The 14126-nt window shown below is 40.4% G+C and overlaps 3 protein-coding genes across 4 annotated transcripts in view; 1 reads left to right on the top strand and 2 right to left on the bottom strand.

The window, feature by feature from the left end:
• Positions 1-14126, top strand: part of LOC109569227 (olfactory receptor 4C12-like) — a 177282-nt gene that overhangs the window by 101668 nt on the left and 61488 nt on the right. The window lies entirely within an intron of this gene.
• Positions 3476-4440, bottom strand: LOC109569061 (olfactory receptor 4C3). The gene is given in 2 exon segments (XM_019974386.2): positions 3476-4248; positions 4251-4440. Coding segments are annotated over 2 exon segments (924 nt in total). The 5' UTR covers positions 4402-4440.
• LOC109569266 (olfactory receptor 4C45-like) lies at positions 11969-12895 on the bottom strand. Its single transcript, XM_019974578.2, is given in 2 exon segments — positions 11969-12172; positions 12175-12895. Coding segments are annotated over 2 exon segments (918 nt in total). The 3' UTR covers positions 11969-11975.

Raw genomic sequence — 14126 nt, forward strand, 5'->3', positions numbered from 1 at the left:
TTCAGGATGGGGAACACATGTATACCTGTGGCGGATTCATTTTGATATTTGGCAAAACTAATACAATTATGTAAAGTTTAAAAATAAAATAAAATTAGAAAAAAAATATAAATAAATAAAATAATACTCTTCTTAAGGTAGGGGAGTTCAAGAGAGATGATAAACTTTTTATTAAGTAGCTGAGCAATAGACATGTAACCATGACCAGTGGAATAATAATGCCAGATACAGTTTTTTTTTTTTCTTTTTATCCCACAAGTATATTTTTGACAACTCATTAGACTCCTATCACCTGTCAGATACAATGCTTTTCATAGTCAATCTCCTTTCATAAGGTCATAAGGATGAGATTGTGCTGCTTTTTAAATTTTTTAATTAAAATTTAAAATTTTTTTAAAATTAAAAATTAAATTTAATTAAAAAATTTAAAAAATATTTATTTTGGCAAAAGAGGAGGGTGAAAAACTTGGCTTAAAACTCAACATTCAGAAAACTAAGATCATGGCATACGGTCCCATCACTTCATGGCAAATAGATGGGGAAACAATGGAAACAGTGACAGACTTTATTTTTGGGGGCTCAAAATTCACTGCAGATGGTGACTGCAGGCATGAAATTAAAAGACGCTTGCTCCTTGGAAGAAAAGCTATTACCAACCAAGACAGCATATTTAAAAGCAGAGACATTACTTTGCCAACAAAGGTCCATCTGCTCAAAGCTATGGTTTTTCCAGTAGTCATGTATGGATGTGAGAGTTGGACTATAAAGAAAGTTGAGTGCAGAAGAATTAATGCTTTTGAACTCTGGTGTTGGAGAAGACTCTTGAGAGTCCCTTGGACTGCAAGGAGATCAACCAGTCCATCCTAAAGGAAATCAGTCCTGAATATTCATTGGAAGGACTGATGCTGAAGGTGAAGCTCCAATACTTTGGCCACCTGATGTGAAGAACTGACTCATTTGAAAAGACCGTGATGCTGGGAAAGATTGAGGGCAGGAGGAGAAAGGGATGACAGAGGATAAGATGGTTGGACGGTATCACCAAGCTTATAAACATGAGTTTGGGTGAACTCCGGGAGTTGGTGATGGACAAGGAAGCCTGGCGTACTGCAATCCATGGGGTCACAAAGAGTTGTACACAACTGAGTGACTGAACTGAACTGCACTGGGTCTTGCTTCAGGCACGTGGGCTTCTCTAGTCCTGGCCTATGGGCACTAGAGCCCTAGGGCTCAGTAGCTGTGGCTTTCAGGCTTTGTTGTGGTATCTTAGTTCCCTGACCAGGGACTGAATCTGGGCCCTGCAATAGGAACGTGGAGTCTTAGCCTCTGGACCCTCAGGGAAGTCCCCTAAACTGCCCATTGCTGGATGCGCAAACTGAGGATCAGAAATGCTTATTTGCCTAAGATGCCTTGTAAACTAAACAAAGAAACAATTTAGTCCCAGAGAGTAACTTTTAGAATAGTAGAAACTTAACCAAATTTGTAGAAATAGCTGAAGGAATAAGTGGAAGAGAAGAAAAAGATGATGATGATTAAACGGATAGTTACCAAATTGTTGATGGTGATTACCTTTAGGTAGTGGGCTTATAAGTGGATTTACACACACACACACATGTGTGTGTGTTGCCAGTCTTATTTTCTAAATTCTAAAAGAGATATGTGTTTAGGAGGAAAAATATTTTACATAGTCTTGGAGATAACACTTCCTTTGTAAACAAGATCAGCAATAATTTATGAGTCATCTAGAAAACTTCTGGTGGTATTTACTGATGTGTTTATTCCAACAGGTTGAAATTTTTCAAAAATGAGCAGTATTTATAAGATGGTTGAGCCGCTGTTAATCACGACTTGAACAATAAAAAACAAGAGGGCACTACATCAGTCCTTTTGGCTATTTGCTATTTTAACTGTAATAAAAATAAAAGTGCTTTTTGAATTTCAAAAGTATTCTTTTCTAGAAAGCTTCCTGAGAGTTAACTGTGGGAAGCTGGCTTGGCTACTTTTTAGTAACCCTCCCAATGATTTCATATTTTGTAGTTAATTGGAAAATTAGCTCAATTATATTTTTATAATCTAACAGCAAAAATGAATTGGTAAAGGCTCAAGATCTGCTATACTTAGCTATTATTAACTACATCATCAAAATGTGGTAAAGTTAAGAAAGACAATATTTTGCCTAAGAATTCGGCAACTTGTTTTTGTTATGCATAGAAGTTCAGGGTAAAGCAATAACTATTTCCTAATTATCTCTGAACTTAATGGTTCTTGGAGACTGATTTTGAATACCTGTAGAAGGAAAATTATTTTTCCATACTAATTTCTAGTTTTTTGGTTTTTCCTTTTTTAGTGTAAAAAATGGATATTTGTGGCACAGTGAATTACAAATCATTTGTCAAACAAGGTATAAGCTTATTGTAAATTATAGGCGTCCACACTTCTAAAGGGTGCAGCTTGGGATGGATGTGGTCAGAGTTTCATTCCTCTCATTCCAGGAAAGGAATGAAATGAATATGGATGCATGTTTTAAACTCCAGAACACTAGGATCCCTCAGAGTTTGAAAAAGAGTCAGTAAATATATAAGGAAACGTCAATTTCCATCACTGGCAGAAAAATAAGCCAGTCTGTTCTAAATGAAGTATATGTTTCAAACTTTAAATAGATATAGAAAAGTGAAAGAAAGCAGCCTCTTTATGGAAGGTTACAGAAGGTTGAAGTAGAAATAGCAGCTAAATTTAGGGGACCATATGTGCCGTAAATTGGATGAAAAACTTTACATAGATTGTCTAATTTAATTCCTATGATACTGCTTTGGACACGTTTATGTCTATTTTCAAGACAAGCACCAGAGGCTTATGAAGGTTTGCCACTTGCCTCTAGTTGTGCCATGAAGAAGTGTGGGAACTGAGACTCAACTCAGGTTGATCTGTCTCCAGAACTGAGACCTTCCCTCTGCTGTATCGTAGCAGCTGTGCTGCTGATGCCGTAAATGGTGATGAGAAGGAAGAGAAGCCAGACTTGTATGCACACAGACTACTACCTATGGCGATGAGTGAAGTTATTTGCTTTAAGGGTTATGCCTCTCATTTCTATAACTCAACTGATTATCATACAGACTCCAATGATGTCAGCATAGGTTGCCATTTAAAGATCGGTAAGACGGATCAAAAATAACTGATTCTGAGTTTTGTTTCAGGCAGTTCAAAGCTAGATAATTTTAATGAATCAATTAACCACATCTGTAGATATGGTTTCTTCATTTCTAAAACAGGAATAATAATCATTCATGCCATATGCATTTCATATAGTTGTTTTATTATCAAATTAGGCAATTCATTTGAAAGTCTAAGTAAATCAATGAAGTCTGTGACGATGAAGGAATGGATAAGATGGATTAAGATGTATATGGCAATAAGTAACAGGTTTTGGTTTGTTCCACTTTCCAAAATAAAGCCATTTTATTTCCTACTTTCCAACTTATTAGCTACATTTAAGATCTTGCTGTGTGAAGAACTTTGTCAAGGCATTCTTTACCTCTTCACTTCTCAGAGTGTAAATGAGTGGATTCAACATGGGAGTCAGGATACCGTAAAATACTGCCATGTTTTTGTCTATAGATAAATTAGATGACGGCCACACATAAGTAAACATACAGGGCACGAAGAACAAGGCAACAACCGTGAAGTGGGCCCCGCAGGTGGAGAGGGCCCTGCGCCTCCCCTCTGCGCTGTGGGACCTCAAGGAGCACAGGATGACCAGGTAGGAGGCAGCCAGCAGGAGGAAGTTCAACAGGCAGATCACGCCACTGTTGGCCACCACCAGCAGGCCGATGACATAGGTGTCAGTGCAGGCAAGTTCCAGCAAGGGGTACAAGTCACAGACAAAGTGATTGATCACGTTAGGCCCACAGAAGGGCAACTGCAGGACCAGCAGGAGCTGAACCAGGGAATGCAGGAAGCCCCCCAGCCAAGCCAGCCCCACCAGCAGGGCACAGCGATGCCTGGTCATGACGGCCGTGTAGTGCAGGGGCTTGCAGATGGCCACGTAGCGGTCATAGGCCATCACCGTGAGCAGGATGATCTCAGCACCTCCAAAAAAATGAGCTCCAAAGAGCTGAGCCATGCAACCCTCATAGGAGATGGCTCTCCCCTCATACAAGGAGTCAGCTATGAGTCTAGGGGCCATAGAAGAAGAATAACAGGTATCAATAAAGGACAGGTTGGCCAGGAAAAAATACATAGGGGAATCCAGCGTGGATTACAGGTGATAGTGATCACAATGAGAATATTGCCACAAACTGTGATCCCGTATATGGTCAAAAAGGCCACAAAGAGAGCTCTTTGCACTTCTGGGTTCTGTGAAAGTCCCAGCATGAAAAATTCTGTGATGTTGTGTGGTATTTCCATAGAGTCCAAGGACACTGAGGATGCAAGCACAGCATTGCCTATAAAGTCAAGAGAGACACAAAATGTTACAAGATTTCGTTTATCCAAACCCACTTCTCTTCATCCCTCTTAACCCATTCTGTTCCAAAACTTGTGTACCAATTCATCCTGTTAAGCACAAAATGTAAGCATGTCTGTTAACTTTAGCATCACTGGGCAATAGATATCTAAGTTATTATATGAAAATAATTATTCAATTTTCTAGAATTTATTTTGTTAAATGGAACATTTGGTGGACATCGATTTTCTAATTTGACCAGAAAACATCTCTGACAGTTTTCAGCAGGGTTCCACATGGATACAATGGCTCTCAAGAAACCCATGCATACTTAGGATCTTCTGAAATCTCTGCATGCATAGTTCATACCCTTTGAATTAACTCTTTTTCCTTGCAATGAGGTTTGCTACATTTTCTGTTGTGCTTCCAATAGTAACAGAAATTGATGCAAAGCAAACTGAAGTAGAGTAGGGAGACACTGACTTGGTTGCAGCTGGAGACGCCCAAGTTCTCTGTTTCTCCTTGTTCATTTGCTCCCACTTCTGCCTGAGCTGCGGGCAGTATCACGTATAAGAAGTTAAATTACTCTTCCCCCTTGCTGTACACACTATATGTATGTCTGGGCTTTACTTTCTCTGGACCTGGTGAAATCCTTCTAGTTAAAGGCTTCCAGTCCTTCTACAATCGACAGGGATGAGTCAAAGTTAAAAAATTAAAAGTGACCAGCAGTGAAAGATTCTATTAAATGATTATCTGCCTATTCACTACATAAAGGAAGCTACAGGAGGAGGAAGAAGAGATATTCTGTCTTAACCAATGTCCTTGTAAATTAGAATCTCATCTGACAAAATATTCCTACTCATGCTTTATTCTCCTAATTACATTAAAGAAATGTTTGCGCTATTCTAAGTTTTGATTAAACAAAAACTGTCACTCATCGCACCCACCAACCATCTATTATTTTCCTGGAAATATCAGATCAGATCAGGTCAGATCACTTGCTCAGTCGTGTCCGACTCTTTGTGACCCCATGAACCGCAGCACGCCAGGCCTCCCTGTCCATCACCAACTCCTGGAGTTCACTCAGACTCACGTCCATCGAGTCAGTGATGCCATCCAGCCATCTCATCCTCTGTGGTCCCCTTCTCCTCCTGCCCCCAATCCCTCCCAGCATCAGAGTCTTTTCCAATGAGTCAACTCTTCACATGAGGTGGCCAAAGTACTGGAGTTTCAGCTTTAGTTAGCATCATTCCTTCCAAAGAAATCCCAGGGCTGATCTCCTTCAGAATGGACTGGTTGGATCTCCTTGCAGTCCAAGGGACTCTCAAGAGTCTTCTCCAACACCACAGTTCAAAAGCATCAATATTTTGGCTCTCAGCCTTCTTCACAGTCCAACTCTCACATCCATACATGACCACAGGAAAAACCATAGCCTTGACTAGACGGACCTTTGTTGGCAAAGTAATGTCTCTGCTTTTGAATATGCTATCTAGGTTGGTCATAACTTTCCTTCCAAGGAGTAAGCGTCTTTTAATTTCATGGCTGCAGTCACCATCTGTAGTGATTTTGGAGCCCAGAAAAATAAAATCTGACACTGTTTCCACTGTTTCCCCATCTATTTCCCATGAAGTGATGGGATCGGATGCCATGATCTTCGTTTTCTGAATGTTGAGCTTTAAGCCAACTTTTTCAGTCTCCACTTTCACTTTGATCAAGAGGCTTTTTAGTTCCTCTTCACTTTCTGTCAGAAGGGTGGTGTCATCTGCATATCTGAGGTTATTGATATTTCTTCCGGCAATCTTGATTCCAGCTTGTGCTTCTTCCAGCCCAGCGCTTCTCATGATGTACTCTGCATAGAAGTTAAATAAACAGGGTGACAATATACAGCCTTGATGTACTCCTTTTCCTATTTGGAACCAGTCTGTTGTTCCATGTCCAGTTCTAACTGTTGCTTCCTGACCTGCATACAGATTTCTCAAGAAGCAGATCAGGTGGTCTGGTATTCCCATCTCTTTCAGAATTTTCCTGGAAACATAAATCTTCTTAAAGTAACTAAATCTCCCAACTTGCTGAAGATTTTATGCTCAGTATGATATGAATGAAAGGAGAGTCACTGAGTGTCAGAGGAAGAGACATGCAAATATAAGAAGTGCTGGAGAGAAGATTCTTGTATTGATCAGGAAGCTGCACACTTTCTTTCTAAGCGTGGTTACAAAGGCAAATGCAGTTTATGCAGGAAACAAATCTGATTATGAACTTTTCAGAGGAGAACATTATGGCCAAGAGCACAAATAGCAGTGATAAGTGCCATCTGTATAACACTTAGTCTTTGCAAACACTGTTCTAAGAGCTTTAAATATATAAGCTCATTTAATCCTCATAACATCCCCACAAGATAGATTATTACTTTTCTTCTCATTTCTTCAGAGGAAGAAAGTGAGAAACACATTTAGAAACTTACAGAAGCATAGTCAGCCAATAAGTTGCAGAGTTAAGACTTGGGCCCAGGCAGTTCTGCTATAGAGTCTGTGGGCTTCACCATAGTATCCTGACACATAAACTCACTTAAGTTTGAGTATTCCCAGTACCATTTATTTTCCGTGTAATCATGGGCAATTTCTCAAAGCCTCAGTGTTCTTATCTATAAAATGAAAAATAAGAGTACTGCTACACCCTGAGTCTGCAAACAGCAGTCATGAAAACAGTGCATATCAAGTGTTTGTACAGAGCCTGGATATGACACCCACTCCAGCAATGGTATCGCTGAAGTCACTGTCATCAGTGCCACGGACAGCAAGTTACATTCACTGGATCTGAGGACACGAGTATGTCGTCAGGAGTTTTGTCTTTGTTTTTGTTCTTTTACATCCTAACATCATGAAATAGTGGACCTGGGCGAGTTATTGAAGGGTCACCTAGACCAGCTCCAAGCATATCAACCCAAATATCACTGTTTCATGTGCCTAAACTCCTGCGTGAGATTAAAATTGCTTTTCTCATTTAGGCAGATCTCACACTGGGGACGTGCTATTGATTGCAGGAATGCATCTGAGCTGCAAGTTTCTTAGACTAGTATTAGGAGAAAATTCCAAAGGGCATCATTCATTCACAAGCAGCTGAGAATTTGTTCCATTATCCATTTCCCTCTTATTTCCTGAAAAACCCTACGGCATTACAAATCACCTTTTCCAGTTGTCTCTGTATTAAAGGTGGTGGATTTAAGACTCAGATGAGGAGCAGATGGTCCAAAGTTGGACTGATGGTCCGTGGTGGAGGCGCAGCTGGAACCCAGGCCACTCGGCACTCCTCTGTGCTTTCCAGTGTCACCACCACCAATCAGTAGAGAACAGTATATAACAGATAATAGTAGATAATCCAGTATCTGCTTTCTCTATCATTGAGAAGCCAAAAAAATGCTGTGGCTCAGCTTAGGGAGAAAAGCCTCAAAACAAAATAGCTGGCTTGTCGTCTCTGCTTTCCACTGACAATGCTCATCAACATGGTCTCAGAAAATCTTTCTCTTGCCACTGAAAAGGGTGACTTATAAGGTGGGCGTGATAACATGCGATTATCACTGCGAGGTTTCTCTGAAGGCTAATCCTCTCCCCACAGCATCACTTGCTGAAACAGTTCTGGGGCTTGGTTTTTGCCTCATTCACAGGTTAGAACACTGTGGTGCCATCATTAATTAGTCCCTTTGAATGCAGTTTTGGTCTCACAAGGAAGAGACTTTCACCTTACTTCCTAAAAGTGCCTAGTGTCCTTCTAGCATCTAGAGAGAGTCCACAAGTTGTCAGGAGGAAAAGGGAGTTAGGATATTTCAGGAACAGATATTGGAGGGTTAGTGTCTTTAGGAAAATTGATGACTGGACAACAAGGACAAAAATTAATCGCGTTTATTGATCATCTTCGTGTTCTAAGTGCAGGTCCTAGGCGCTTTCACATATAGTATCCTTTGTCGTTTACTCCTTAAGTTGTGTCTGACTCTTTGCGACCCCATGGACTGTAATCCACAGGTCCTCTGTCTATGGAATTCTCCAGGCAGGAATACTGGAGTGGTTTGCCATTTCTTTCTCCAGGGGATTTTCCCAACCCAGGGATCGAACCCAAGTCTCCTGCATTACATGCGATTCTTTATCACTGAGCCATCGGGGAGGCCATATATTACATACAACAATGTTAGGTAAATATCAATATTACTGTACTTGCTGCTGCTGCTAAGTCGATTCAGTCATGTCCGACTCTGTGCGACCCCATAGACGGCAGCCCACCAGGCTCCCCCATCCCTGGGATTCTCCAGGGAAGAACACTGGAGTGGGTTGCCATTTCCTTCTCCAATGCGTGAAAGTGAAAAGGGAAAGTGAAGTCGCTCAGTCATGTCCGACTCTTAGCAACCCCATGGACTGCAGCCTACCATGCTCCTCCATCCATGGGATTTTCTAGGCAAGAGTACTGGAGTGGGGTGCCATTGCCTTCTCAAATTACTGTACTTACTGGGCTTTAATAAGAATTAAATAGCAAAAGAAAAGCTCCTTGCACAGAGTAAACACACAAATAGAAAAAGCTGTCATAATTATGTTTTTTACACTAGCATTGATTTTTTGATGTTTACCCCATCCTAAGGGTAGGTTCCGGAGAAGGCAATGGCACCCCACTCCAGTACTCTTGCCTGGAAAATCCCATGGATGGAGGAGCCTAGTGGGCTGCAGTCCATGGGGTCGCTAAGAGTCAGACACAACTGAGCAACTTCACTTTCACTTTTCACTTTCATGCATTGGAGAAGGAAATGGCACCCCACTCCAGTGTTCTTGCCTGGAGAATCCCAGGGACGGGGGAGCCTGGTGGGCTGCCGTCTCTGGGGTCGCATAGAGTCAGACACGACTGAAGCGACTTAGCAGCAGCGGCAGCAAGGGTAGGTTCACCATTATGTTCAAATAAAGAAATATTTTAGACAGAGGTTTTCTCGGCTTGAGACTTAAAGTCATAAATTAAGGTCAGAAATCTGTTGCCTCCCAAACACACAGAATGAGTGCTCAGGTCAAGACTTTATTCACAGAAAGGGCTCAGTAAACAGCTATTGTCACCAGCGTTACCAGTATCATCATCACCATCATCAGCCTTCTTTCTACATCATCCTGTGACATTCCATGTTTCTTGCGAACTACCACTAGATGTTTAAAAGATAATTTTGAGTTTTTAAATACACAGTTGCTTATATATATATATATTTTCAAAATACTCACTCATAGGAGATTATGGCAAAGTATCTATTGTTTAAAGCCTTTATAAATACAGTGAGAGCTAACCTGACAATAAGATCTTAAGAACATTAGAAATGCAATGCTGGCATCACCTTATGTTCAAATTCCTGGTTGGGAACCCTCCTGAAAACAAGTTTCTGAAGTCTTCCCCATAAATCACAAACTCTGTACAGAAATTGATCTCTTCGTCTTTCCAACTGAACGCTTCCTTTTTCTCTTTCTTCTAGAGGATGGAAACAGGATAAAAGGATCCATTATCAGCGAGAGCTTCTGAAATAGATGCTGCTCAAGCTTCCCTCGTAGCTCAGCTGGTAAAGAATCCGCCTGCAACGCAGGAGACCCCGGTTTGATTCCTGGGTTGGAAAGATCCACTGGAGAAGGGATAGGCTCCCCACTCTGGTATTCTTGGGCTTCTCTGGTGGTTTAGCCGATAAAGAAGCCACCTGCAATGTGGGACACATGGGTTCGATTGCTGGGTTGGGAAGATCCTCTGGAGGAGGAAACTGGCTACTCACTCCAGTATTCTGGCCTGGAGAATTCCATGAACTGTATAGTCCATGGGATCGCAAAGAGTCAGACATGACTGAGTGACTTTCACTTTCAAACATCTCATAGTTGATCCCACCGGCTCTCCCATTTGTCACTACAGAGATATTTAAATGGAGTTTAATCCCAGAATAGGGAGTTGGTGAGGCACTCGCTCTCAACATTCAGAGAACTTTTTATTGGCTGAGATGACACATTTTGGAGTGAAGTGAGGCTGGGATGGACGTTTGGTCTCCCTGCTGTCCTGGTTAGTGAATAATGGTAGCGATGCTCTTGGGCTCCTCTGTTAGGAACCACTGTCCCCAGCATAGTTTATGCTCTTGTGGAATCTCTGAAAGTTGAAACGAAGTCTAAGCAATTTTTGTTAATTTTTAGCTGACTCAGTTTTCCTCTTGAAATCATTTAATCTGCACAATTTAAGGAAGCATGTAATGTTATTTTCCTATTTGTTGTTGTTTCTTAGCTGTGATGTTGTGCCTGACTCTTTGCAGCCCCACAGACTGTAGCCCACCAAGCTTCTCAGTCCATAGAATTTCTCAGGCAAGAACACTAGAGTGAGCTGCCAAGTCCTCCTTCTCCAGCGGATCTTCCAAACCCAGGGATCGAACCCATGTCTCCTACTTGGCAGGCAGATTCTTTACTACTGAGCCACCTGGGAAATTCTTTTTTTTTTTTTTTATTAAAGATGAAAAAAATAGATGAAACAATTTGCTAACATTTACTCGAATAATTAATGCTGGAGACAATAAGAGAAATTAAGTCTACTTTGTCCAAAGCTCTTAATCTCTATTTTTGAATCTCTTAGAATTTCATTATGTACATGGTATGGATTCTTTACTCTAGCTCAGATTTGTGATTTTGTGCTGTTCCATGACAGTTCCATGACTCGTTCTTAAATCACTGGAAATTTCCTGTAACCACTGTTTTGTCTTGAGAATCTTCTTTTCCTTTGTCTGTGTCTAAAACCAGACTTTAATGTATAGATATTTTCTGCCTTAGCTCTATGGACTTTATCAACTATGTTTATTTTATGCCATCCAATTCTAATTCTTTTTGTAAACTCTTGTATACTACAAGGAATGATGAAGTGTAATTTTCAAAAAGTACTTTTGTGTGCAAATGCCATCTGTTTGGGATTGTGATAAGTAAAAATTTCTTTTTATTGCTGTCTTTACTTTATTTATAAACCTCTCAAACTTAGAAAGATCAGAAAAAGTGTATAAATGTACTTTTTGAAAGCTTATTTCCTACTGTTCTGTCCTTTTTTCATTTGTAGTTGTCTTCCCTCTTTTAAAGTAAAACTTCATTCTAGCTATGGTGCTGGGTATAACGAGTGTTCAAGAATATTGCTGTTGATCTGTTTCATACCCACACTCAGGGCAACATTATGACTTTCGTGGACCTTTGGTACTTTCTTCCTCTTGGGCCTTCTCCTCCATGAAAATGTTAAAAATTATCTTTTCTGACTGCATGGTTGTATAGATGACTATAATCTAAGCTGCATTTAGATTATATTAATTTCTTTCTTTCTGTTGTAAAAGAAATTAAAACATTTCATGACCTCCTAAGACTATCGTGGGCTCTCAGCACTGAGTGTACTATGCCTTCTGAATATCAACCCTGGCTTACAATGTATGAGCCCCTAGAGAAAATTGATCCAGACAGAAGAATCATCCCAGTTCAATCAATTAAGAAGGGGAGAAATCTTGCCTAAATACTCCACACAAGATTTATTCATCACTAGTTTTCATTATTTGTCCCCAGAGCTTCTTCATGACATTTTTCACTTCTGCATTTCTCAGGGTGTAGATTAAAGGGTTCAGCATAGGAGTTACTATGGTGCAAAACACAGTCACAGCTTTGTCAACGGGGAAGGAGGTCGTGGGTCTTAGGTAGAGGAACGAACAAGGTACAAAGAACAGGATGAAACTGTGACATGAGAGGCACAGGTGGACAGGGCTTTGCGACGCCCTTCAGAGCTGGGAGTCCTCAGGGAGCGCAGGATGACAACATAGGAAGCAACCAGCATTAGGAAAGTTAGCAGACACAGTGACCCACTGTTGGCAGAAATCAGGGGCCCCAGAGGGTGAGTGTCCGTGCAGGCTAGCTCCAGGAGAGGTATTAAATCACACATAAAATGGTCAATGACATTGGGGCCACAGAATGGTAACTGAACCATGAACAAAATCTGGATCCCTCCATGGAGAAAGCCTAACGCCCCAGCCATTCCAACCAGGAGAGCACACACGGGTCGACTCATCATGGCCATGTAGTGCAGGGGCTTACGGATGGCCACATAGCGGTCATAGGCCATGACAGTTAACAAGACAATCTCGGCTCCAGCAAAGAAATGTTCAGCAAAGACCTGAGTCATGCAGCCGCTGAAGGAAATGGTGTTCTTTCCAGAGACCAAGTCAAAGATCAACTTGGGTGCTATGGAGGAAGAATAGAAAGCATCTGTCATGGACAAATAGGACAGAAAATAGTACATGGGAGAGCCGAGGGCTGGGCTGGTGAAAACAGTGACAGAGATGAGCAGGTTACCTGCCAATGTGATCAAGTAGATGATCAGAAACACAGCAAATAAGAGTGTCTGCAGTCCTGGATTCTGGGTCAGGCCCAGTAGGGGGATTTCTGTTATGTTGCTCATCCTTTCCCTCAGTTCATCTTGAGTTGTACGCCCATAGTTGATCTGGAAAGATTACAATATTTCTGAGTGATGATATTTTAAATTCTATGGAAAAAATTTCATCATCTCTTTAGCCTGGGTCCCTGGGACTGGTGGAGCTACTCCCTTCACTTATCTCTGATATTTCACAGAGAGTTGTAAAGAAGAATGGGAGGAGTTTAAATCTCTCCTGATTCATATAATTTAAATATATTGTGACAATACCTTACAAATACCACAATAAAAGCAAGATATTTTTTATGAATATTGACATGCAGTTAACTTCTAAATTTTCTTTTTAGCTCTGAATGTCTCACAGATAGCCTTTTTTTACTCTGGGGGACAGATTTCATTGACAATTCTTTATAAAGTTATATTAATGCTTGTCTATTGAAATGAATATTCATAGGTATATGGACACAATATTTTAAAAATTAACTTTGTATCAGACATGAAAAGTACCAATCAAACCTTACTCTATACCAGCTGTGTTCTGTGACCTGTTATTCCTTTTTTTTTGAATTAACACACATGCACACACACAGACAGAGCTGCAGATGGAGTTTTTGTCGCTCAAAATGCCAAGAAACTCTCTTTATAACAGCTCTTTGAGCAGCATTCACTCAGCGGCCCTGGATGTTGTGTCTGGCCCAACAAGATAGTTATGCTCACTCTTTCCACATCTTCGAATGTGAACATGTAAGTGGTGCAAAGTTCCCTGAAAAGTCCTCAATATTTCTGAAATGAGCTTTCTGTGTAATTGTTCTTTCACTGCATATAGAATAATGCTCTGGATTAGTTATATTACCCTACTCACATTTTGCTATGAAATGATGTAAGTCAAGAAGTTTTCCTGTTTCCTATTGACCAGACAAAAATATCAGGACCACCTGAAATAATACAATTTCCCCTTTTGGAATAAGTTTTTATCAATTAAGATGAACTTGAAATTTTCATTACTTAAATTACATTACATTTTTACATTAATGTAAAAATATTGAATATATATAAGAATGCATTCTTTTCCTGGGGAGTGAGACTGTATATAGGTTTTCAAGATAGACTACACATTGTTGTAACCAAGATCATAAGCTATTTTATTTGTTATCTTTCTTTCTCTCTTCTTTCCCTAATGCTTGCCAAAAACATAACTACATATTTTTTTCCTCAAAAATTTCTGGGCACAGAACTCAGCATCATGATCTTGGAGGTT

Source organism: Bos indicus, chromosome 15 (genome assembly GCF_029378745.1).
Source record: "Bos indicus isolate NIAB-ARS_2022 breed Sahiwal x Tharparkar chromosome 15, NIAB-ARS_B.indTharparkar_mat_pri_1.0, whole genome shotgun sequence".
NCBI lineage: Eukaryota > Metazoa > Chordata > Mammalia > Artiodactyla > Bovidae > Bos > Bos indicus.